Consider the following 27,274-nt stretch of genomic DNA (forward strand, 5'->3'; position numbering starts at 1 on the left):
AAATGCATCATCTCTTAATTGAGGTTTGTGTTGCTGTTATGTGGAAAAGAACTAACTTCTTTTTTCTCTCTGTGTCTCTCTCTCTCTCTCTCTCTCTCTCTCTGTCATCTGTTTCTTCATATCCCTCTATAGCAGCAGATGGTGAGGATCCAACTTCAGCAGGTGGGATATATCTAGATATATGGTAATTGTTGTGTTCCCCTCATTCGGCACCTGTATCTATCTTTGTTTCACTTTTCATCTGCTGTTGTCAGTTTTGGCATGTGACCTTCCCTGCATTAAAGGTCTATTTCACAAGTCTATTTCAAACTCGTTCTTTACCTGTTTCCTCACACCTTTCTCAAGATCCCCCACAATGTCATATCGTCCTAGCTGTGTTATGTGTCTTCCTCGTGATGTCGTTGCACCTCAAGGTCTGCTGAAGCGAGAACCTTCTGCTTATGATCCCAGGTCTTTTTGCTGCTATTCTGATCACTTACCATGCTTGCAAACAAGTTTGGCTGCTGTCACTGTTGGCATATTTCCTTGAATAATATAGTGCAAACAAACAAATTTACAAACAATATGAACTCAAACATCAAATTCTTCATCAAAAAATCGAATCAAAATAAAAAATTATCCAAGCTATATTATTCAAATAATAGACTGTATACGCTTTATTTCCAGTCAATGTTTATTTCTTCTCTCATGTCAACATTTGTTTAATTTTCTTTTATTCATTTCCTCGTTGTTTATAAAACACAGAACAGAAGTACTGTAGATATGTAAATAAACACGGTATAAACACCATAACGTCTCTTGAGCCATCAAAGAGTAGCCTCCAAACAATACACATTCCTAATGCCAACATGCATACTGTAAAATAAGGAGTTTGAAAGAGTTCCTCCACCCCCTCACAGACTCTTCTCAAGCTCCTCAGAAACATTCCCATTGATCTGTCTCATCGTGCTCGGTCAGCACTGTCTCTAAAGCCCACTGATGTCTCCGAGTGGAGTCCGATTGAAGAGCGCTCAGACTTCACTCACTTCACGTTTCCTTGCTTTTAATAAAATGCAGGAATCTTTTGCTTCAAGTGCTTACATGAAGATCTGTTGCTCTCTTTTTCTCCTTGGTTCGGTTTGCTTTTACATGGCAACATTTCAAATTGGCCATACAAGTCATGTGAGAGTAAACTGTCCTGTCACAAGTCAAAGCGCACCCGCTTCTGGGATTTTGCTTGTATTGAGCATCTGTCAGGATGCATATAAACAGCTGCCCAAGCTCATTGCGACCTTCTGTGTAGCTGACCTATTATCATTTAATTATTTGAAGGGCTGTTCCACTGAGAAATTAAAGTCTGTGTCTTTGATGCTTGCACACATTGTAAACTTTAGCATTTTTATGGATCTCTGCTCTGAAATGTTGGTCTGATCATATTTGCAGGGCACACAGTGCAGATTTTTAAGCAATATATCATTATTATATCATAATTACTCATCATAACTATTTTATGAGGTGGCTAGTCTTTGGTCAAGGTCCCCCCAAGAGCCCATATTAGTGACAGGTAAAGCAACCAATCACGTTTTGTTTAGTGCTGCGTCATGTTCAGAGACGGAAATCTAATGAAATGTCCCCGCAGTAACAGACACGGACCTGACTCGAAACACCAAGGATTTAGTGAGAGCAAAACATTCACGAATGGGTCAGAAGTTAACAGCGACAACAATGTTTAATAGTTTAGACAGGCGGACAGTTAAAGAATGCGATAAGCACGTCTCCCAGAAATCCTGTTTAATTCAACCAATCAGATGACGACTTTGAACGTGCTGAAGTGTTTCTAGAAGTGTACCTTATGCATCAGACGTTAAGCCAACGGTCCGTGGTCGTGACTTCTGAGGTTGAGACTACGTGGGGGCTAATGGGAATCGTAAAAAAGGAATATTAGAAAAACTCTATACTGAAGCACCTCCCCCAAACCCACCCCTAAACCTAACGTCACTGGCGTGATATAAATTTGAACTAAAACATACAAATAAAATCATACAAATTCAAGTGAATTAACCACTTTGTAAAATAGTTCTGGCAAAATTGTGATAATCTTGGACCCGATCCCATTTTTGGATTTGAGTGCTGTGGCAGTGTTCATATGCGCCTATGCAAACTGAACGGGATAAAACACATACGGTTCTGGACTAAACAAGCCAGGTGTGAAAACACCCTTTAATAATTGAGCTTTTGTTTAATATTTATATTCTATTTACTTCTCAGTTTCTACAACATTTTAATGGCTAACTAAGTGGTGTCGCCCCAAATACACATTATATTTATTGCCCCCTTTATATCACATTCAAACAACAGTTGTTTCATATTAGTCTAGTATTCGAAATAGCACTTAGGACTCTGTTTAGAATTTTAAATTAGCTCTGCTTTTTTGCTAGTCCTGCTGAATGCCAATAAAACACTTCCAGCTCTTATCTTGATTTTACAATATACTCAATAGCTTACATTTACATCGCTTGGATACAGCAGGCAGATGATGATGATCTTTAATGCACTTAGCATTAGCATACAGTCCACTGCAAATTATGATAACTGATTAGCATAAAACCTAGCAAATGTCACCACCCACCAAAAATGATGCTTAGTGTTTGCTTGCTTACTTTTTTACAGTATATTATGCTGATTCACAGATCTGTCAGTGCCCTAGAAGTGCACATAAAAGCAAATAAAAGGATTAATGAAATAAATGTGTTTTTGTGTAAATGTGTTTTAAAGGGTTGCTTCATTAAGAGCATGCTTGAGTTTTAGTTTAGTTTAGTCTAGTCTAGTCTAGTCTAGTCTAGTCTAGTCTAGTCTAGTCTAGTCTAGTCTAGTCTAGTCTAGTTTCGTTTCGTTCAAAGCTTTATTGCTGGAGTAATGCATTTTATTGTCTTGCCAAATTTGAGAGCAAGAGGTAAATAGGAAACAGATTTGTGTCTTGTGGCTTTGGGTTCAGACTGATTGCCACCACATGCACATGGTCTGTTTGTGATCGAGCCAAATATTACATAAAGTATTGGTTTGTTTGTATTGGTTTGTCTTTGCCTTTCATAATAAGAAGTAAAAACATGTAAGCATTTCAAAAAACACTACATCTGGTCAATATAGCAAATCTAATTTCCATTATATATTCACTATTATTTTGCACACAATTTGTATTAAGTTATAAATGTCAAGGCTGAGATGGTTTAGTAGTCTTTTTCAATTCCAGTGGAAAACGATGGTAGATGGTTTCCAGAATCAGTTAAAAATTTTAAATCAGTTAAAAACTTTTATTCAACAGAAATACTTTGTATGCACATACTTACTAAACTTTGGCCAATTATATTATGTGAGGCAAGTAGTTTCGATATATCTATATGTATGTATTGCTGTAGTTTGCTGTTTTGGTTCTTGCAAATTAAATATCAGACTTTCTTATAGTCACTTCATTATGTTCACTCTCTTATATTCACTTGGTCAGAAGCAGAATCAGTGGAAAACATACATCATATATTTGACTGCAGTAAACATTTCACACATATAAATGCTACTTGAGACATAAATATCAAAACATACCGTCAAATATTGTCAAAAGGCTAGCTATATCCCCATCTCTTCACTGTATTTCATTCTATTTTTATACATTAGTAAAATGCTTAACTGGGATTTGGCCAAATGAGAGGTGACACCCGCCATAATGAGAACATTTTAGATGTTAAAACACAATCTGAATATCACCTCCTATTAGTTTTGCCCCATTGGATCGGAATCATTGTCTTTTATTTCCTAATAGCTTTACCATGCTTTTCACTAGTGCATTTTTTGTTCAATTTTAGATTTGATGTGTATATTTAATATTCAGCTGGAGAACATTCATCATAGCATACTGGGCTCTTATTAGTGTAGTTGCAATGGTGGAGTGCATTGCATTAATAATACACTTTCTTCTACCTCCAGGGGAGTTTGAGTGATGGAGTTGCTAACTGCATTGAACGTCAGTATGCCATTATATAACCTGTATGGGCCTGAGTTCACTGGCCAATATTATGACCCCTCCATCAGACACCGACATGTTAAAATCCCCCCTTTTTAAAATGCCCTGCCTTTGGTCTGAGCAACGTTTTGTAGTTTGAGAACAGTATTTCAGTCCATTGTGTTGTGCATTTAAACTTGGTAATGTAATGGAAAGGGATGGGTTCCGCTCTTATGCCGGTCCTATAGCTTGTAATAGCTGTCTTCAAACTCTCGGCAATCATTTTTACAAAGCACATAAAATGTGACCTTTTTAAAGGCTGGGCCTATACAGTTCAGGGTAAAGAAATGTTTAAAAAAAAGGTTAACAGCACAGCATTATGCTCTAGCTCTATCATAAAAATTGTCAATGCGAAGCTCAGAAAAACATGCATGTAGCCGTCATGTGTGTGCCGCGTCATGTCAGAATACATGTTCGGCGCGTCACATGAACCTATGTGCATCGTGCATCATGTCAAAATACGCTGAGCGAGTATCTTTGAACACGAGCATCTCTTTTATCATAAACCCTTTCGACGCGTCTTCAGCAGGCACGTATTTTGACATGATTCACCATGCACATAGGTTTATGTGACTTGCTGAACACATATTTTCAATTACTGCTGGCCCTGAAGATAAGGCACCGATCACCACTGAAAATGGTGTAGATCATTTGTTGATCCTCTCACTTTCTGTGCCTGTAAGCATAACTACTTGGAAATAAATACATTTCCTGGTTTCAAACATAACTATTCTGTTAAATTTCATCTTATAACTTGAACACAGGTACTGTAACATCTTCCATGTTATATATAGATCTTGATAGCGCATTAGTTTAATTCTTAACATTGAATCAATGTATTGAAACTGTTTGGAGTTATTTAAAGCCCAAACAGAACGTGATGTTTAAGTTGTATCTTTACCTAAAAAGTAACAAACTTAAGTACAAGTTTCTTTAAACACTAGTACACTCTATTTGCAAAGCTTTGGCAGGATGTCAATGGATTTTAGCATAGAAATGATTTTTACTTCTATCGGTATGAGTCATTCATAAATTGTACGATTATTTCCGCAGAATCTAATTATGTTTTGGCAAAGTGTACAAAATAAGACCCAAATCAGTTAACAGCCATTTGGTCTGTCCAAAGAAAACTATGGAAGGACTCTTCATTTGGTCCTCTCTGTTCTTATCAACCCTTCATTCATGAATGGTTGCGAGTTGACGGAAAAGGCTGTCGGTTCCTGCCAGAATGCTATCATGGTGACATTTCCATGGCATTTCCTGGCTCCCTTTTACACCCTCTCTCTCCATATCTGAAAGACTTTCCAAGGTGAGCTTGAACTTTCTTTGGCTCCCTTAAGAGATTTAGTCCCCTTGGCGAAGGCCCGGACCACCACTGATTTATTTCATTCGACTTGGTTCATGCTTTTCAACACCTGCGTTCAATTTAGTCACCTTGCCTTTTCTATCTTGTCATATAAGGTATGAATGGCAGGAAGAGAGAGAGGAAGCACCATGCAGGAAAGGGTGGTTTGTTTCACAGTTTTGTAAATGGGAGAAAAAAAAGTGTACTGGGCATGAGGTAGGAGGCTGATACTGCACTCCCGTGTGAAGGATGAAGACAGAATTAGGCCACATATGAGCTGTGTAAGCTCTTACCCTGCAAAGGCTGTGAGCTCAACATCTCTTTTAATGTGCCTGCATAGGCATGAAAAGGTGAATGTGTGATTTTTTCCTGGCGCAATAATTCTCGATTAAGGACACATTGCTCTAAATTACAGCTTACTGACATTGCCAAAAAAAAAAGTAAAAAAGGCATTTGTCTCGCTGAGGGTGCATAACTTAAACTTAAAATAAAGTAGTCTATATTGAAATACAGTAAAATCTTTGCTATAAAACATTGCTGACTAGGTTCATATGCTTAATAATTTTTTTTTCATAGAAATTAAGAACATTATATTGATGTTCATGAATCATGTTTTTATTGTGTTTTTTTGTTTTATTACTTCATCAAGAGAACCAATGTGCGGTTGTCTCCTCAAATATTGTCCTATTTTTTGCCTCTTAACTGAACTTTTTGTGAAACATTTGCGAAACAAACAAACTTCCTGATCTATCTTAGAGCTATGAAAGAGCAATATAGACGTTCATACTTTCACTACACAGTTATCATGGCAAAATATCAATATTCCTGTGGTTTAATATCACAGTTATTCTCAATAACAATATATTGTGACAACCCTGAGCTTAAGTGTCTGGGATTTCTTTTGTACAAAAAATTCAAGTAAATATACGGCCATTGTGAAAACAGAAGCATTCTGGAGTCCACAAAAGATACATGCAGGTCATGTGCACACGACCTCACTGTTGCTCTGCGCTTCAGCTGCGGTTGGTTGGGCTTTACAGGAAGTTTGATTTGAGCTCAAGCTGCCCCCTTACTCACCTCTCTGCCTCCCAAAGGCTCGGCACAATCTGCTCACGATAACTCGGACACGGAGAGGCTGTCTGAGCCCCTCTCACCCTCCATCACCTTCATCCTGACCGTTCTAGAGGAGATCATTGGAGGGGACACTAATTAAAGCACCTACTCCTGCATGCCAAGACACAATTATCTTGTGGGCTGTTCCTTATATACGGTCCTCCATAGATGCTGTGGCTTGTAATTCTCTTGGACGGATTGCTTCATTTAGTGTCAGTATTGTTTACGCGGGCTTTGCAGAAGTCAGTTACATATGTGATCTTATCAATCGCTGAAAGGTTCAATCTAGGAAAACCCGCATGGGCTCAGACGTCAAGCTTTAATTATTATAATCCAACCGAGTGATCACCATATTAATGTGTTATCATTTCCATACAATGCAAGTGACGTTACTCAATCTGCATAAATGAATACATTATTGGGTGTTATGCTTTTGGGGTGCTTATCTGTTTCTGCCCGTGACGTTGAGGTGGATTTGTCCAAGCGAGCAGCCCAAATGAATTCACTTTTGGGATTTAAAGCAGGACCGTCCATCAGAGAATGATTAATTACAGAGGAAAAAGAGAACACTTTGTTGCTTTTAACCAGCACTAAGGTTTTACCACACCGCACTGAAGCCGGGCTCCTCTAATAGATTGGCTTCCATTGTGACTTGTCGGAAAATCGGGATGCGTGTGCCAGCCAACATCAATTACTTTCCTGCCACAATCACGAGTCTCCCAACAACGGCTGACATTCTTGTTGATCCCCTGCCTTGCGCCACAAAAGGGAGCAGCGAGAATAAAGCATTGTTTCATTGGACCACAATGGCTGCCGATTGTCTCTCAGGAACATGGTGCAAATGCGGTGTGCCTCCCCCCTTTCTCCTTTTACTGTCTTTTATCTTTGACTGGCTGTTTCTCCTCCTGTTTTTCATTCTTCTGTCTCTCCTGAGGTAGAGGGGGGCTGTCACAAAGCTTTGTGCCATTATAGATCGTCATGTCAGAATGCGGGCATAGCTGTCATTCTCTCCTTCAAGATGCATAGTGCTTGTAACGGAGTTCAAGGTTATTATACTGTACACGTTGTGTCATTTTAATAAGTTTCTAGTCTCAATATAGCTGATATGATACTTATGCTCCTCAATTTTGATATACGATGAACATAGCGGGTAAACATTTTTTGCTTTACAGTTTTTTAGCTGGCTAATTTGTAATCTACCAACAGACTACCTAAGTCTATGGCTTATCTAAATAAGAGGCTTTTTCTCACTTCTGCTTGTCAGCTGTGACAAATTCACATTAGCCTCTCGTACCTGCTGATACTTTTCTATGACGCTGAAGTTTTGATTTTCCCCTTGTGGACAATAAAACAAAATATTTGAATTGAAGATGAGAGCAGAAAGGCACGTGATTTACACCAAGGCACACCAGCCACAATATCCATGCATTGTGGCGGCAAGGTTTGCATGAGCATCCCCTTTAGTTCAGATGTGATGATGTCCCTTTTAACCTAGGGTCTACAAGCAACCTTTCTCAGGACGTCATCCCACAGCTGTTTTGCTTGTTACCCAACATTACGTTTTTGTCTCTTGAACAACATTTTTGTTGTTCTTTGCACTTAATAGCAGATTGATAATGTCTCGTACATCGCTCTACTCCACCCATGCCCTGTAAAGATCTTGGTGCTGATATTTTGAAAGATAAAACTGACTGCTTTGCAATTTGATCAAGCAACTTTTGACAGCATGCAAACCGATGCAGGCGCTCTAATGTTTTAAACATCAGTGTGGTATTGATAGACCATGAGTTATGGTCCTTCTGGGGGTTCTTATGATGTTGACTTGCTTGCAAATGCAGGATTGTATAGCCTAAAAGATTAGAAGCTACTTCAGTACAATCTGTTCATTGCCTGGATGCTGTTTTAGAAGCAATTTCACAGTTTTGATTGGTCATGTGTGGCTTTGAGCAAATAATGCCTTAATTTATTTTTTCTCTTATGCTATAGGGACAGGCAAACCATTAAAAGCTAAACGATCTTATCACTTATTCATTTAATCACCAAAAACAGTACACAACATCGCAAACAAATGGAGTTACCATTTCTAAATTCTTACTGCATGTATTTTCTATTCATTATATACACATAGAAATTGTTAATTTATACTTATTTATAATATATATATATATATATATATATATATATATATATTATAGTAGTAGTCGATTTCCTGACTAAACAATGACAACAGCAATTCGTTATATCTTTTACACATTTGTAAAACATTTTTAATGTAGTTTTAATGTTGGACGGCTCCTCTGAGGTGTGGTGCTAGAAGCAACTAAAAGAAGATAAACAAAACACAGCACCTCTTTATCAATAACAGCCATTTGCTTATAATAACTATTCATATTAACTCACGTCTTTGTTAAATAGCGATATGTTCATTCACAGCTGCAACTCACGTGGCATCAAACTGTTGCTATGGTTATTGCTAAATCACCTATTGTTTGAGTATTTAATGTCTTGTGTATTCGAGACCAATGGGATTAACTCTGAATGCAGATGTGGTTGTCAATCACAAAACTTGTCTTGAATGTCAATGTCATCAAACTGACATTCTGTCTAGGAACGTTACTCTCATTTTAAAGCTGTGCCATGACCTTTTCTTATATTCATCTATTATTTTCTGCTTTGTTCTTGTAGTTGATTGGTGATTTAACTCTCTGACTGATAGTAGCAAGTGAAATGCCAGAGCATCCCCTCTGTCTCTGTTCCTCTCTCTCTCACCCTCTTTGTTGATACAGTGCCAGGGGATGTAATAGAGTGCCCATTATATAATTTATCCCTCAAGCTGCCCCATGGTGACCTCAGCAAGATATGCTGATACTTATAGTGGATTTCTCTTATTCTCTGTGTCTTGTTGCTTTGTTTCCTTCCTTTGCCTTTGTCATTATATTTGCTTAGCACTATAGACAGTGGTGTAACTGCTTACACTGTAGGCCATATTACAAAGTGCTCATTTAACCCATCTACTATCTAAATAACCTTGGTCCTAAATGCTTCTTATTTTTATAAATAAAAAAGTCCCAGTGCTTAATTCCATCCTTCTATATTTCAGGACCTTGCCATCCTAATCCTTGTCACAATGGAGGCACCTGCGAAATAAGTGAAACATATAGGGGTGACACATTCATTGGATATGTCTGCAAGTGCCCAACAGGTTTCAACGGAGTCCACTGCCAACACAGTAAGTTGATTCCATCACTTAATATAGCCCTGGCCCTTTTTACAGATAGCGATAATACAAGTTTAAGCATTGACTAATGGTGTACACATTTATATTAACACTTGATCGACTTGAATTAGTGACTGGGCATATTATGACCCAAAGGAGCTACATTATAAATAAGCACCTCTAGGAGCATCTGAATGTGTTTGTGCTGCTGATCCACAGTTCCTAAAGCTCAAATAGAGCATTGTGTTTGTTTGATCCCAGTGAACACTGTAATCAAATATATAAGTATCCGCCAAATACCTAAACGTAAAAATAGAATTTGAATGTGGTTTTATATAGGCCTGTCACGATAACAAGTTATTCTTTGGTAAAATTCACGTCTTGTTCACTCTCTTCATGCTCATTTGGCTTAAAGCCTAAACGTTTCCACATCAGAGCAGTAGATTGCGGCTTTGACACAAAGTTAATTCGGACTTAGACTTCTGAAAACTGCAGTTTTTCAGGACAACACTACATACATGTAACGTCCATTGGAGCACATCTATTTACAACAACTAGTGCTTGTTGATAACATTTTATAATAATCTCCTTGCACAAATGAACTATGTGGACATTTTTGGAGGACAGGCTGAATGGATGAGACATTTTCATTTGTATTGTCGTATTAAAATAGCAACCTTTGGTCACAAGTTATGAATGTATTCCAGGCGTAGTCTTTTTATAAATGCCTCTGCAGCGCACTTAATAGAAAACGTCTCGGTTACATATGTAACCTCTGTTCCCTGATGGAGGGATCGAGACGTTGTGTCGAACCGACAGATGGGGTTCGTCCTTGAGAACCTATCATCTTCTGACTATTTTGAAAAGGTGGATGTCCACCTGGGGAAGGTCATACGCCCTACCGTCCGCCAATCTCACCTGGTGTTAGCCTATAAGACTTGAGCTGACACCGGTTCCACGCGGAGGTTGTAGAACCTCGCAAAGGTATTGGGCGCAGCCCAACCCGCAGCTCTGCATATGTCTGCCAGAGAGGCACCCTGAGCCAGTGCCCACGAGGAGGCAACACCCCTAGTGGAGTGTGCCCTCACTGCCAGCGGGCACGGGCAGTCCTGAGATCGGTACGCCGTCGTGACGGCGTCCACGATCCAGTGCGCCAGTCTCTGTTTGGAGACAGCTCTCCCCTCTGCTGACCTCCGAAACAAACAAAGAGCTGCTCAGAGCTTCTAAAGCTCTGCGTGCGGTCCACGTAGAGGCGCAAGGCACGTACTGGACACAACACGGACGGGGTTGGGTCTTCCTCCCCGGTGGGGAGCGCCTGCAAGTTCACCACCTGGTCTCAGAAGGGAGTGGTGGGGAGTTTTGGGCAGAGTTTTGGGCACGCTCGTGATGAGCGTTGATAGCGGCTACATACACTTTCATTGTGGAAGGGGAGAGATTACTCTCCAACCTCTCCTGCAGGAAGGACAGCACGTGCCTGACCGAGAAATTCCGTCGGTCTTCTCTGCGAGAAGAACACCAAGACGAGAAGAGGCGCCACTTAAAGGCGTACAGCCGCCTTGTGGCAGGTGCCCTAGCCTGAGTGATGGTCTCCACCACCGCGGGGGGTAGACCACTCAGGATCTCCTCGTCCCATCCAGGAGCCAGACGTGGAGGTTCCAGAGGTCTGGTCTCGGGTGCCACAACGTGCCCTTCCCCTGCGAGAGAAGTATCAACTAGTATCACTTGATGCTCCTCTTCCCTGATCTTGCACAGGACCTGTGCGATGAGGATCACTGGGGGGAAGGCATACTTCTGCTTGTCCCGTGGCCAGCTGTGCTCTAGAGCATCCATGCCGAGGGGGCCCTCGGACAGGGAGTACCATAGCGGGCAATGGGTGTTGTCCAGGGAGGCCAACAGGTCCACCTGTGCCCGCCCGAACTGCACCCAAATAAGCTGGACTGCACGGGGGTGGAGTCGCCACTCTCCATGGGGCGTCAACTGACGAGAGAGCGCGTCGGCTGTCTGGTTCAGGTTGCCCGGTATGTAAGTGGCATGCAGAGACTTCGTCACCTGCTGACTCCACAAAAGGAGGCGTCGAGCAAGTTGCGTTAACTGCCGTGAGCGAATGCCACCCTGATGGTTGATATACGCTAAGGCAGTTGTGCTGCCTGATCGGACCAGTACGTGCTGGCCCTGCACGAGGGACCGTAGTCCCTTCAGTGCAAGCAGAACAGCTAGCAACTCCAGGCAGTTGATATGCCGGCACAGGTGGGCCCGACACTGCGTTCCCTTTGCACACCGCACCCCAACCCTGTAGGGAGGCGTCGGTCGTTACCACGATGCATCTCGGAACCTGCCCTAGGGGGACGCCAGTCCGTAAGAAGGTCATTGATGACCACGGGGTTAGGATTAGATTAGATTAGATTAGATTCAACTTTATTGTCATTACACATATACAAGTACAGTGTAACGAAACGTAGTTTAGGTCTAACCAGAAGTGCAGTTAGCAAGTGCAGGATATACAGTTAGAATAAATACAGAATACAATATGAAAAATATAATACAGTGGGCATGGACTATAAAAATATTTTGCAGTAGGTGTGTTCTATGAAAATATGACAGTAACTATGAACAATATATACAGATGACTATATACTATGAGCATTAATGTACAGGTGGATATGAACAGATAATAATTTAGACTAAAATAGTGCAAGTGACTTAGGTATGCATAAATTATTGACATTAGCTATTAAAGTTGCAGTGCAATAGGTGAGTTAATGCAGTTGTAGAAGTTGATGCAGTTATTAAAGTTACGGTGCAATATACGAATTAATGTAGTTAATAGGTTGCAGTCCAGAAGATGAGTTAATGCAGTTAATAAGGTTACAGAGCAGTAGATTAGTTAATGCAGTTATTGAAGTTACAGTGCAATTGATGACTAGATGCAGTTAATAGAATTACCGTGCAGTTGATTAGTTAATGCAGTTATTGAAGTTACAGTGCAATAGATGACTAGATGCAGTTAATAGAATTACAGTGCAGTATATAGGTTAATGCAGTTATGGAAGTGGTCCATTAGTGCAAATGAGCATTCAGTTAAATATTCCTGGTGTGCAAGTGAGCAGTATAGAGTGCAAATGGTGCTGTGTGTGTGTAAACAGTCCGGTAGAGCAGATACATGAAGTACTGGTGTGTACAGTTCAGTCATGCATGCAGCCCTGTAGTGCAATGTAAACAATGTTGTAGCAGCATTGTTGATACGACGGCAGAGAGGCGTAATGACGATCCACCTCCTGCCTGTGTGCCACGCTCTCCAAGGAACTCGTCTCTGTAGCCAGTGCTGAAGCGGTCTCATGTGCATCAACCCGAGGGGAATCACCCCAACCGAGGACGCCATGTGTCCCAGGAGCCTCTGAAAAAGTTTCAAGGGGACCGCTGGTTGCCGCCTGAAGAGGTTCTGGCAGTTCAGCACTGACTGTGCGCGTTCTCAAGTGAGCCGCGCCGTCATGGAGACAGAGTCGAGTTCCATACCGAGAAAAAAGGAGCTCTGCCGGGGGAGAGCTGGCTCTTTTCTCGGTTGACCCGTAACCCCAAACAGTCTAGGTGCCGGAGCACCATATCCCTGTGCGTACACAACAGATCTTGCCGAGATAGTTGAGTACCCGCACACCTCTCTCCCTGAGTGGCCACCTCCTGCCGTAGCACGGGAGCACCCTCGCCTCTGACTGAGGTGAAGAGGATGCCCCGAAACTTGGGCGGAGGTATGGCGAATTGGACCGAGTAGCCGAGACGGATCGTATTCTCCAGCCACCTCGACGTTCTCGTGATTGCTAACCAGGCACTCAAGACTGCGACAGGGGCACTAGAGGAACACTAGAGGGGCACTGCTTCACCGACCCCGAAAGGGGCCCAGCAGATGTTGGGACGGGGCAGGGACCGTGATCACTGGAAGGGACAATCCGCATGCACCACGTCAAGATATCAGCTTCGTTAGTCATTCGTTGCGAAGGCTCCGAAGAACAAAAGGTGAATTAATGAGCATGCCGGCTCCCCTTTTATACCCGGATATCCGGGGGCATGCAAATTTCATTCGCCAATTTCATTCGCCAATTTCATTCGCCAATTTCATTCGCCAATTTCATTCGCCAATTTCATTCGCCTTTTCAAAATAGTCAGAAGATGATTGGTTCTCAAGGGCGAACCCCATCTGTCGGTTCGATACAACGTCGAGATACCGACAGAAAGGGAACCTTTTTTCGTCTCCCTCAAAAGAAAACGAATACAACTCCAATTCTTTATGTCATCAACGTCATCAAAACACACAGACTCACACACACACACAAAAACTATAATAAAAGCGACTTATTCTCACATGTGTTGAGATGTTTTGCTGCACACCTGCTGTTTTCTGGCAGGTTATATCTGAAACTTTACCCATGTTCAACACAACAGCTGTGATTCCCATTGTGCTAAATCAGAAATGTTTGTGTTTATTGGCTCAGTTTAAATTGACATTACAAATAGAATAATATATAAATGAAATTGATTTATTCAAGTGAATCATTATTCTTTAAACGTTATAAACTCTTATTAAACTCGGCTTCATATAAGCTCAATGTGGTTTGTAGTTATTTTCATCAACCTTTCAGAAACATCCCCCCTTCTATGTTGTTCACAAATCGCACCCTGCATGCATTTATATGCATAGTCATGCACACAAAAATATATAGCTGTGATTATTACTACAGAGAGAGCATGATTTATGCATGATTTATTTTCATTTGTTTTTATTTTCTCCCTTTATGAAAAATACGGTCCGTTGCAGGCTGATATTTTGCCACTCAAAATAACATTTGCTGTTGCATACATTAAATGTGTGTTAGATTATGTGTGGATGGATGAAAGCTGGAGGAAAAATCAAAGATGAAAGTGGATTTATATATAAGATTCTTAACTTTAAAAGGTTTGCCAGTAATTTAGATTTATTTACTTTTCTATTAGTACACTTTTACTTTTGAGATTTTTTGTCTTGTTTTTTAGTATTTTTTAGAAATTATGACACATTTAAATAACAAGAAATTTGACCTAAGATCTTTAGTCTTGTTTCATGAAAGTGAACTAAATCAACTAAATTGTAAATTAGTTGCTGGCAAACCTGCTGCAAAACTGCAGCAAAGTTTTACAGTACATAGTGTGTTCAAGTGTATATTTAAGTTTGAATAAATTTTTTACCTTTTACTGTATAAATCTTGGGCTGAAAAGTAGTATTGTATTTCATGAGTATTCCTAACGCAGAATATCTGAAAACTAAGTTTCTTAGATCTATAGTTTGAACAGGCAGCCCCAACAACCATTTACATGTACGCATTTGGCAGACGGTTTTATCCAAATCATCTTACATTGCATTTTGACTATACATTTGTTTCTGAGTATGTCCAATCCCTGGGATTGAACCCATGCTCTTGGTGGTGCAAGTCCCATGTGCTAAACACTGAACCACAGGAAAGGATAGGATATGTAATCAATTTTCCAATAACGCAGTGAAACTGCATGGCCATTGGTTTGTGAAAAGTTAAACTTTAAAACCAATGGCAGTGAAGCTGCACGGACCTATGGGGATGGAGCCTGCCAAAGGGGTTGGGGCTTATGGCTATATAAGCAGACACATCGCTGCAGTGTCCTCAGGTTACTTCGACTGAAGCGACGACCATGCAGCTTGTAAGCACGGCCAGGAACGCGGTACTCGTTCCTGTATCTCAGGGACCCGAGGTTACGTAAGTAACCAAGTACATTCCCTATGGATACTTAACTTGTACTGCGTAGCAGGATGCAATGGGGAACCAATACAATCCCGAGACAGAAAGGGCTAACAGAGAGTGCCTGTAAATCGCCCATGCCAGCGCTTGCAGCAGAACGTTCTTTAGTGTCAGGGAACAAAGGTCCACAGACTGCAAAGGCTCAAAGGGAGAGCTCTCAACACTGTGGGAAGATAGAGGGATAGTAGGGGGCGAGGAGGACAGAGCTGCCTGGACCCCTTTAAGAAACGTACTCTGGGGGTCTTTTCCACTGTTTGGCCTGCTATAGGGATGTGGGAAGCCGAAATGGCTGCCACATAGACCTCGAGTTTGGAAGGGGAATGACCCTTTTCCCACAGCTCTTGCAGAAAGGACAGTATCAATGGTACGTTGCAAGATTCCGGGTCTGTGTGGCGGCCTGCAAACCAGTTGGAAAAGACAGACCACTTAAGGTTATAGAGTCATCTCGTAGACGGCGCTCTAGCCTGAGAGATAGTATTCATGACACTCTACGGGAGGACCTTAGGCTCCCATTGAGAGGGCCAGAGGTGCAGAGCCCACAGCTCGGGTTGGGGTGCCAGATCGTGTTGCCTGCCTGAGAGAGGAAGTCTCATCTCAGGGGGGAAAGCGTAGAGGAGCCGATTATCTGGAGGAGTTTAGCCTGGTAGACTTGGAGCAGAAGTCACTTGGCCGGCGGACGAGAAGGAGCATCCAACGAGTAAGAATTGTCTTACACAGCTTAGATGGCCGGTCTGCTTTTGCTGTCCATCCAATGGCAGTGGGTGGACATAAGATTGCGGCCACAGACTCATCAAGGGGCCTTTTTCCTCTGCGCCATCAATCGTAGTGAGAGCGGAGGAAAAAGAGGGTCATAGACGAGTCGAATAGGGGGTGTGCCATGACCTGGTTCGGGAAAATATGGTGAAGTCCACTGTCTAGGGGCTTGACGTGCTCCGGCAGAAACCACTCATCCAGGCGGCCACGCGCGGGTTCTTCCGGAGAAGACCACTCTAAGCCCAGCTCCTCCACAGCCTTTGTGAAAACCCGGAAAAGCTCTGGGTCTACACCTGGCTTGGTCTTGCTGGGCTCTGCAGACGGCAAAGGGGCGGGGTCACAAGATGAAACCGCTAACGACATGCTGTCATCTTCCTCGAACTTGCTTCCGCCAAACAAGACCATATCACTGGCTGAGGCCAATGAATTCTGGTCAGGCTGAGAGAAACGAATTGGCGAGTCATCTCTCTGTGGAGAAGGTGAGGCACACAGAGACATCCTTAGGTCCTCTACCCCGCTGCTTTCGTCTCACAACTTGTGAGGAAGAAGGCGGGAAGGCACGAGGAACAGTTTCGCTCTCTGAAAAGAAAGCGATCCGCGAACGCAGAGAGGAGACTCATACTCTCGCGATGAGAGCATTCCGTCTCTTTGACTGCGTTTAAGGCGTGGAAAGCCCCCAAGCACAAGACACACTCGCCATGACTATCAGCAGCATGCAGGAAAACCCTGCACTAGTGACAAGTACGGTGCAGCATTTGAAACAATGGCTCAGGAATTTTGCAGGGAAAAACCGACGCTGCTGGATAGCAAAGCCGCTGAGCAGGAGGTTGAATGCGCTGCAGGTGCCTTTCGACGGCGAAGGAATCAGTACAGAGTAGCGAAGGTAGAGTCGTCGCTGAAGGAGATGAGATCTGAGGACACTGCGGTGGTGTGTCTGCTTATATAGCCATAAGCCCCGCCCCATTTGGCGGACTCCATTGCCTTACGTCCGTGCAGCTTCACTACCATTGGTTTAAAGTTTTACTTTTCACAAACCAATGGCCATGCAGTTTCACTGCGTTATTGGAAAAAGCATCAGTTATCGGAGAAAAAGTACTTTTCCTCATTAGCGTCACACTATGAAGTACAAGTAATGTATCCATAGGGAACTAACAACGGTGACTGTCGTGTGCAGAAGTACAATTGTAAGGAATAATAATCTGCTCATCTGAATCAATGGGATCCAATATTGTAAAACATTTTTATTGTCCAATTTCTTTACCTTACTTATAAATCGGTATATACAGTGTAACATTATTTATCACTTTTAAGGCTCCAAAAGGTAAAATTCTTGTAAATAAATGTAAATAAATACATAAAAATGTGGCCATCAAACATAGCTGCTTGACATTTTGTTGAATTTGTTTGTGTTCTTTACTTATAAATCCATTTCGAGTTTTGAAAGTATAAAAAAGTAAATATGTAGCAATAGGACCATTATAATAAAATTACAGTATAGTGTATAATAAATATACCCGTTCTTTCTGGTTCTCTAATCTGATCTGACCACGGGAATTGACTGTTGAACCGTTTCACTCACTGTTTGTAACCCTTGCAACTGCGTCACTCTAAAGAAGTTAGACAACAAACAAACACACAAAACAGAAAACTTCTGTGATGCTTTCTCCATTTTTTTCAAACTGGCATACAATAAACAAGATATGAAATAAAAAGGACAGTATCCACTACCATACCGTGGAACACATCATGATATATTTTGCATAATTTAGGGAAACAAACTGTTCTGGGGCACCAGAACTACTATTGTAGTAAATGATGTCCCAGAACTGGAAATTGCTAACATTCTCTGTATTCCTTAGAACAAAGTAATTTATATAGGTGCAAAATGACATGCTGGTGCGTAAATGATGACAGAACTTGTATTTATGGGTGAATTTATAAGCTCAGCTCCGCCAGTACATTTGTCAGTCTGTAAAATGAAAGGTCCGTCATGAAATTGATTGTTTAAAATACATAATCTAAAGCCAAAATCTAGTGTCTGGGCAATGCCTGCAATTAAATGATAAAAGGAACATGAAAATAGCCCCCCGAGAATCACAGCTTAGGCTTTGTGGCAGCCATGTGCGGGCTTTGTAATTGCTGACAGGCTTAATAGGACTGATAAAATTGAGTTAGTGGGATTTTATCAGCAAGTATAAACTCTGTGCTGAATGCTGGTTCTTTGTTACAAATGGTAATGACTTTGGAATCAGTGTGGAAATGGGAAAAGCGCTGTCAGGGAAGCATGAAACATGAAAGGAAATCTATATTACCCAGGTTAATTGGCAAAGAGACAAACCACGAAACAGCAGCGAAACTTGTTTTGCCTAAATACAGTACATGTTGACTCTGTGTTCTGTTGTGGTGGTTGTCTAGCTTTGTTCTTGACATTGGCTAATTAATTGCATGCAGTGTGATTTGTACAATTACAATGTTTCCCACAGGAACATGTTTTTGTGAGACTATGGTGATGGTGATGGGAGACGCAAGGCGATGTTACTTGCTAATTGGCATATTCGGAATGCCGTTGTCGTTTACATATTAACATGTTTACATATTTTATTTGTCTGTTGTCAGTCAAAAAATAATAATTCATCAAAATATTTGAATTACAACACTGATCCTAAAATATATGTTGATAAAATACTGTTTGTTATGAAACTATGGACGAACAAAATAGACTGCGGCGGGCTAAGTAATGAGAGGGAAAAACTGAATCAGCATTAAATATAGCTCCGAACTACGTAAGTTTGAAAAATGTGTGTTCACTATTAAAAATAATATTAAAGTTCTTTGTCTAGTGTGGATAACTCATAATATTGTAGCTTAGAATTGAAGGATGTCAGGTCTTTATACTCACTGCTCCCTATTAAGAAGAATTTCTAGGTTTAGCATTTATGTTAGGTACAGTATACTGTATATCCTAAAAACAAGTATTTAAGATGGGTTCTATGATAAATGCTGTATATACAAGTAAAACCTGAAACATTTTTATTTTTCTGAAGAAAAAGCATAATGCGAAAGCCTTTCAAAAAACACTTTCTTTTAGTTCAATTGTTGGGAAGAACTCTGAATGGAACTGAATGGATACAGGCTTTTGTTATTGTTATTTGTTGTTAAAAATAACCCACATTTAACACTCTGGAACTGAATTGACAGGCTTAGAATTTAGATTATATATCCACAGCAACTCAACAAAAGTATTTAAGCCTATTGTTACGATCACCCATTTGGAGTGCCCTGCAAGTCCACTAGAGTCACCCGGATTGGCAACACACACTACATTTCCCATAACCCTCTGCCTGGCCTCATCAGCCATCGTTGTATTCACTTGTATCTTGTTAACTTTCTATTGTGTTAACCGGCTGCATTTGACCTGTCTGTGTAGCCCTGTAACACCTATAGCCATATTCATACATGTAAAACATATACTACATTTCTAGTGATGCATCTGTAAATTTAACAAATAAATATTTTCAATTTGTATGTCACTTTTTAGAGGACACACATAAGTGCCCCCCTCATGCATTAATTACCACAATTCATAAATCACAAGTGAAATATTAAAACTTTCTTTTAAATATTATGCTCTTTCCTTTGATCGATGGAAACATGCTCAAAATGTAGTGTACCTGAGATAATATGATTCTATTTTGCCTGCATGTCACGGCTCTTTGCAGCTTAAATCCAAATGCTTAGTTAAATATTTTTTCCTCTGGCTGCTTAAACTATGTTCATCAAGAACAATTTTACAGCTGTGGACATTATCTTAAGCACAGCCTTTTAGTACAACCTTGCTATTTTGAGCAAGCACGACCAGTATTACTACGAAAAGAAGGTAATAATGTGGCAATAATGTGGGGCAAAATGTTGAGCGCCTGTGTTCAATTGCTAGTGTGTTGTACCTATAGTACAGTATGCTGGATTTTATCAAACTACTTTTGGATTGCTGTTTTTTGGTTCGTAATTCACAGCTGTGTAGGCCTATTACATTATTTTGCCATATTGCAGAAAGGTTACAATTTGACCAAACTCACATTCATCAAATTGACTTGATTTCTCAAGTGTGAATTTTGTGAAACTTTCACTTCGTGGGCGTCCTTGTATAATTCTCTGAACTCTACGACGGTAAGGCCCAAGGGTGGTCAGCTTTATTACCATCATCATTATTAATGTTGAATTCCATCTCGAATCTCTGCTGTGTTGTCATTACTGGAATGATGTGCTGCCATGATCCCACTGTGTCAATGGGCAAATTGGCAGGCCAACCGGGGATGAGGAGAGAATAGCCAATTATTATAATGGCATGTCACGACAAGCTATTGGCAGGCAGAGAAGCATGTGTATATTGTCAGGCTGGAAAAGGAAGAGAGGTGAATTACGGTGCGTTTGATATTATTAGGGTATTTGTTTTGTTGACAACAAGCCCCAAATCATGTCCTGGATAACAGTAATTACAGGACTTATGTATGACTTCCAACGTCTTTTATTGTTCAGGTTTGACGCAACTATCAACCATCAGTATCAACCATCAGCCCTTCCTACAAAATAAACCCATGCCAATAGATGACATTCACAGACTTCACAGTCTTTTGAGATTCCTCTCTGAACACAGTCATTATCTAAAGTCAACTTTTCACAAACATAACATTTCTTTCGACCTTCACTTTTTAGAACAGTAAACATTACAGTTAGATAGATGGAAACAGACTGATAAACATTACACAGACCACCTGTTAGCATGAGTGTTTAAGCACTGGATGTTCTGTTCTGTTGGTGTACAGTATGTACAATGTTATTAAGATTCCTTTGTTCTGTTTCTGCCAGGGGTATTAAACATAAATCAGTAGAGGTTTAACATGCAGGACTGTATTTTTAGCTTTGTTTCTTAATGATGGAGGATTGTGTTTGCAGAAGGTCCAACAAATTCAATATAGGCCAAGTCCGTGGGATAAATCGGCTGGTCTTACCACAGGCGTAGCAAACAGTGGTGTGGACAGAACAAAGAAGAACCGTGCATACAATAAGGGGAAATAAGCAAGGTTAAAACGTTTTTTTAAGTAGGGGCATCTTGAGTAGGCTGGACCACGCTTTGGCTCCAACTCAAAGGATGCCAGCACTTTTATATATCTAAGCCTGGATATCTGAGCCTTTTGTTGATTTAATTTGTACTTTGATCAATAAGCAATCTTTGGCTTCTTTCAAAATATTCCAGCTGTTACTGTGATGGATTTGGATTCCGGAACATGTGCAAGGTTTTTTTTCGGGTCTGACCTGTATTTGATTAAATATTGACAGCTGTTTGTGTGGTTTGTTTGATCGGACACCAGATGGGTTTAAAAGAAGTGTGTCAGCGTATCTGTAGGGACTTTGCTGGATAAACGAGTGGTGCCGAATATGTCTTATACAGCTTTCAGGTGAGGTCATAAAGGACAAAACTTGGACACACATCTTCTTGGACACAGATGCGTCAAACGCCCTACACAATTACAAATACAAGATTAGGTTCTGTAAATATGCAAATTGATGCACTTCTACTGTATGTTGATTGAATGTATGATATTGTAAGTGTACGGCATGCAACATCTTGTTTGCCACGCTGGAAAAAATGTGAAATAAATAATAGTTGAAGTCTTAATTTCTTACGGCCCAAGGACATATTGCATTTCCCTATGACGTTGTGCTGATGACATCAATGCATGTCATTTTGTCTCGAGATGTGTTAATCTTCTTTTGAATCTCCTGTGATTTTATATATCCGTATTGAAGTAATACTACACACATAAGAAAAACGTTAATCATAGTGTTAATCATAGACTTGGATGTATGTCACTGCTCCATTTAATTTGATCATATATTTATAGCACTACAGTAATGTTACATGCATACTGTGCCGAATCCACTAATGTTGATCAGCTGAGCAAAACTACATAAATGTGGTATAGCATGGAATGTTTACCTGGATTCACATTTCGAAACTGACTGAGAGCAGATAGAGTCACCCTGTTGCCACGGAGTGCGGTGCAGATATGCAGACAGTGTCAGTAAGAGTTTGACCTCGCACAACTCTCAGCTCTCAGTCTCTACCTCATCATCCCCTCAGAGCCCAGCACAAACTGCTCCCTCTGCTCTGCTAATAAATAGGATCATGGCTGCAGGCGCCACTCTGAGGGACAGAGTGTGAGATACAGAGAAAATGGGAGAATGTGTGTGTCTGTCTGTGTCACTGTGTGCACTTTACTGTGGCAGTTCAGATAACCCAAAGGTTACCATTCTTTACTCTGACAACCTGGCATGAAATGTGGATTGTTTAAATGCTAATGTTTTTTATGGCTACTTAATATGCAGACCATTCTAAGCTTAGGTTTCCATCAAATCAACCTGAAAATGGCTATGTAGCATCAAAATATTTCTAAAACCAGTTTTTTGTGGCCCAATCATCTAAGCCTTTATTGGTTTAAGATTAACACTTCAGGAGCAATAGAAATATGTTGTCATTATACTACATTTTTTTTTCTCCAGAATTCTTCAGAAAAATTAAACTTTTGCAGTTTTTGCAGGATATAACATACCATGGATATAACATGTGTGGTTGTGGTAATGTATGCATGTGTTATATACATACAGTACAGGAGAGATCTGTCCTTAAATCTCTTCGCAAATGTAATTTCTTGGTGATGATGGTAAAATAAATAAATCGCTCCGGCTACTAATTAAAACAGGACATAAAAAGGCACACAGAAGTTATTGTGCATGAGCTATTTTTGTTTTCATTTGGCATTGGCAAGTTTGCAGTAATAAACAATTAAATAAAACAAATAAGCTTGTTTGAATTATGGACTTTTTCATTACTTGTTTTGTATTGTAGTCTGTGTGAGGGAAATAAGTAGGCATGGTTAACTCTGCGCTCTGCAAGTTGGGCGTTGTGATGAAAAAACATGTGAATGAATCCACCCGTAGAATTGGTCAGTGTCATAGGTGGGGGTGTGGCATGGGGCGGAGTCGGCGTTGGAAATGCATGGCGGTAGACAGTTTGGTCTACATAAAATCACTTTTTCCATTCAACAGAGCAAGACACATAGAAAAACTGAGCCTCTAGGCCCTCTGTGATGACCTAAAAACATTAAAATCTTGATTTTCCCTATAAGATATGTATAATCGAGGCAGACTCTATCCATGTGAGATTTCCAAGTCTCACAAGAATAATTCAAGATCATGGATGCTGCAAAAAGTTGAACGTGTGCTTTCGTTGGGCGCCTTCTGTTAGCATACCGCTGTCTGACACTACAAACAATGGGAGAGATTCATTTTGAGTGATGGTAAAACTGATCAATCATCTCTCTAAACGGGCACACTTTGGTTTTTTCTTTTCCCCATCTGGGGGTTTGCTCACCAGCAATCTCGTAAAGCGGAAGAAGCATGCATGGTTCGCCAAGCACTAAACTTGGTAAATGAACAAGAAATGCGGAAAACGTCATTCAAAACGCAAAACACTAACTAGGCCAAGGCTGGCAAACTTTGTTATCAAGTCTCGGGGAAAAAAAGAGAAAAGCTGGTAAACGTTGTTCTTAGCAACAGGAGGAGGATGTGCGCAGAGGGCCTAGGCTCAAACGTCACGGTTCGCTACTGCGAGCCGTATTGGGTGGGAGACTCCGTGAAGTATCTGTGACTGAAGAAAAGACCCAAAGGAATGGCCTGAAGGTGTTGTTTCGCAAAATGTTGTTTACCTGATTAAATAAGTATCCCAGGGTCATTCAACAGTCTATATATTTGTAGCTATGATATAACAGACTAGTATGTCTTAACATGTTAAATGAAGACATTTACAGTTTTGACTGTAGCATGCGACGGTTTCCAACATAAAAGTCCATCATAAGGAAACAGCTTAATGTGGCTCAAGGCTAAGAACACAGATACACATATATTTTATTATACATAGTCGTTGTTTCCTTTTTAAGCCACAGAGCTGCTTTCTTATAATGGACGTCTATGGGGAGGACAAAATAATGTGTAAGGTTTATTTAATAAAATAACAGTTCAATGTGATTTAGCGTTCTTATGATAATATCTACAAAACTAACTCTATGAAAGAGTGTAAGATAATAACTAGTCACACAAACTATCCCAACCCGGGTTACAATGTAGACCCTGAGTTGCGGTGCTTAATCAAGTTTAACTTTAGGCGAACCGAAGCGAAACTTCCGTTTAAATGTGTAATGATGCTCGCCGCGTGAGCGCTTTAACGTGACGTGCCGTGCCGCTAACCACGTTTTGGGATATGCCTGTTGAGTCACCAGAAACTCACAGTGCAAAGACAAGCGCGATAATTAACAAACCTAAAGACTAAGAGTGTGCAGCTAATAGAGTGAAGAGCGATGAAGACCTACAGACCCCATGAACACCAGTTTATAACACCAGTCATATGCTGTACTCTCATTGTTTGTGCATATATTCATACTTTATTGTTATACGTGTTGTGTATCTGCCTACTGTAGACATTTGCTATAGCCAGAAGACAAATATAAATTAGTAATGAATCTGATTATCAGAACTTAATCTGATATCTTTAGTACATTTTCATAACTCGCCGTACATTTGAACTATGGTGAGCATTTACATGAACCGTAATATATATATAAATTAAATCAATCTAAGATCACTATGGATAAAAGAATATGCAAAATGAATAAATGTTAGTGTAATATTTTTACCGTGAAATAAAACTACTCATTCCTTGAAAAATACTTTTGGTCATTCTGCCGACCCCTAATGGGGCAACATCGCTACCCATTCACTTTTATTTTGTCTATTCTTGGTAGTTCTGATTCTGCGAAAGAAAGTCATACAGGTTTAAAATGACGAGAGGTAAAGTTTTTTGGGTGAAATATTCTTTAAAATGTGTTATTGTTTGTCAGTTTTTTTTTGTGGGTTCGATCCCAGGGGATTGCACATACCCATGTAAAATGTATAGAATAATGCTATGTAAGTCGCTTTGGATAAAAGCGTCTGCCAAATGCCTAAATGTAAATGTAATGTCTTGCATTTTGTTTTCTTTCTGGACAGACACATTACTTGTCACAGGAATCGTTTCATTTCCTCTTTGGTGAAGACGTGGTGTAATGCTGGCCTTCCAAGAAAATAAATGTGTTTTCTTTCTGACTTATATTGAACTCTCCCACAGTCTGGATGGCCTCCCCACAATTCACATGGGTTTTACTATGTGGAACCAACTCATCCGTAGATTCAAATTACAATCCTATTCTTTTACCCTCAGCCCACACACACCCCACACGCCTGCTAAACACGTCACAACCTTCTAACACAATGGACAAAAAATGAAATGCAGTTATTAGAAACCCTTGACAGACTAGAAATAATGCAATGTTGTGGGTTGCAGATACCTATGTTATATGTATAGGATCATGCTATATAAGTCGCTTTGGATAAAAGCGTCTGCCAAATGCCTAAATGTAGAATGTAAATGTAAATAAACTGAATTGAAAACGATGCATACCAAACCGCGCCTAACAGCTATTATTACCCAGTCTTATTCTCTGTGTTACCACTGCTGATCCTGTCTTCAGCTATAGAGCTGTATGTTTCATGGAGTCTTTGAATTTAATGTAATAATAAAGCAAGGCTAATGCATGTGGATCAGGGATGACTCTGATTATTATCAAATATAAACAAGTTAAACATTCTCTCTCCTCCATGGCATGACCGTCACATTAAATAAATAAATATAAACAAGAATGAATGTTTTTAAAGTAAATCCAAGTTTCCACCAATTTCAAAGAAATCTAATGCCACAAGAACATTTCTGAGTTTATTCCATTTTCATTTGGAGGATAGGCTTTTGCTTCCATTGGATAAACATCTGTCTGTGCAAGATGAGTCATCAATATTTGTGGTCTGTTTAACCAGGCATTTTAAGTGATAGTTCACCCAAAAATGAAAGTTCTGCCATCATTTACTCACCCTCTTGTCATTTCAAACACAAAAGAAGATATTTTGAAGAAAGTTGATAACTGAACAGCACTGGCCCCCATTCACTTCTATTGTAAGGACACAAAACCAATGCAAGTGAATGGGAGCCAGATAACAGCATTCTTCAAAAAATCTTTGAGAGAACTCAAGGTCATTCATTTATTAAGCACGCTTTAAAACAGCCACAAGACTGACCAAAGTGCTGTACATAAGAATAAATAATCAAAAACAAATAAACAGAATGACAAATAAAAAACAGTTATATTACAGAACACAAAACACAGTTCAGAGAATGCAGAAATAAGCATAAAAATACGAAATAAAAGTGGGATATTGGTAGACCAGATGAAACATTTATGTTTTCAAGCGAGATTAAAAATGGGAAGAGAAGGTGCCACTCTGATCTCGAGTGCCAGCCACTGAAAAAGCTTGATCTCCTCTTATTTCAGTCTGGACTAGAATGAGATTTTTGGCGAGCATAAGTTTAGTTTGCATACGCATTGCCTGCATTCGCATTTTTAATGCATTCGTCTGAGCGGCCAAAGCATCCGTTACCAGCCCCAAATGATAGAGGCCTACCGGGAAAACGCCCGATACACCAGATGGCCAGTCCCCCCCTGCTTATGCCGATTGTATTTCGGCTACTACAAAAGATTATCTTGATAGACAAAACGTGCAAAGATCATAAAGCTTTTTTAATCACACAGCTTATTTTATGCGATCTTTCTATGGGAAAAATGCATAGGCTTTCGTTTTTTCCTACAAAAATATGTCATCTCTGATGTACTGGATACAAGAAAGAGAATAGCAAGAAAGGATTTTGTTCTTTATGTACTTGAGCAAGCAAGGGTTTTGTTCTTCAGGTACTTGTTGAGATTTAGCAAATAAGAGAAAGGCAGGTTGAGCTGTGTGTAATGTAAAAAGCACACATCATTTTTTATTTAAATCCGTTTTTTTCTTCAGTAATCCCTCAGGTACCTTTTTGTGTT

At 40.3% G+C, this 27,274-nt stretch overlaps 1 protein-coding gene across 3 annotated transcripts in view; it reads left to right on the top strand.

The window, feature by feature from the left end:
• The window catches only part of edil3a (EGF-like repeats and discoidin I-like domains 3a), a 129,005-nt gene that overhangs the window by 33,234 nt on the left and 68,497 nt on the right, over positions 1-27,274 (top strand). Inside the window, exons 2-3 of one of the 3 annotated variants that reach the window (XM_079449577.1) lie at positions 133-162; positions 9,592-9,720. In XM_079449577.1, coding sequence (XP_079305703.1) covers positions 133-162; positions 9,592-9,720 — 159 coding nt within the window. The remainder of the gene's footprint in view (positions 1-132; positions 163-9,591; positions 9,721-27,274) is intronic. The other 2 variants (XM_079449578.1, XM_079449579.1) reach the window with 2 other exon arrangements.

Source organism: Barbatula barbatula, assembly GCF_947034865.1.
Source record: "Barbatula barbatula genome assembly, chromosome: 2".
Classification (NCBI taxonomy): Eukaryota; Metazoa; Chordata; class Actinopteri; order Cypriniformes; family Nemacheilidae; genus Barbatula; species Barbatula barbatula.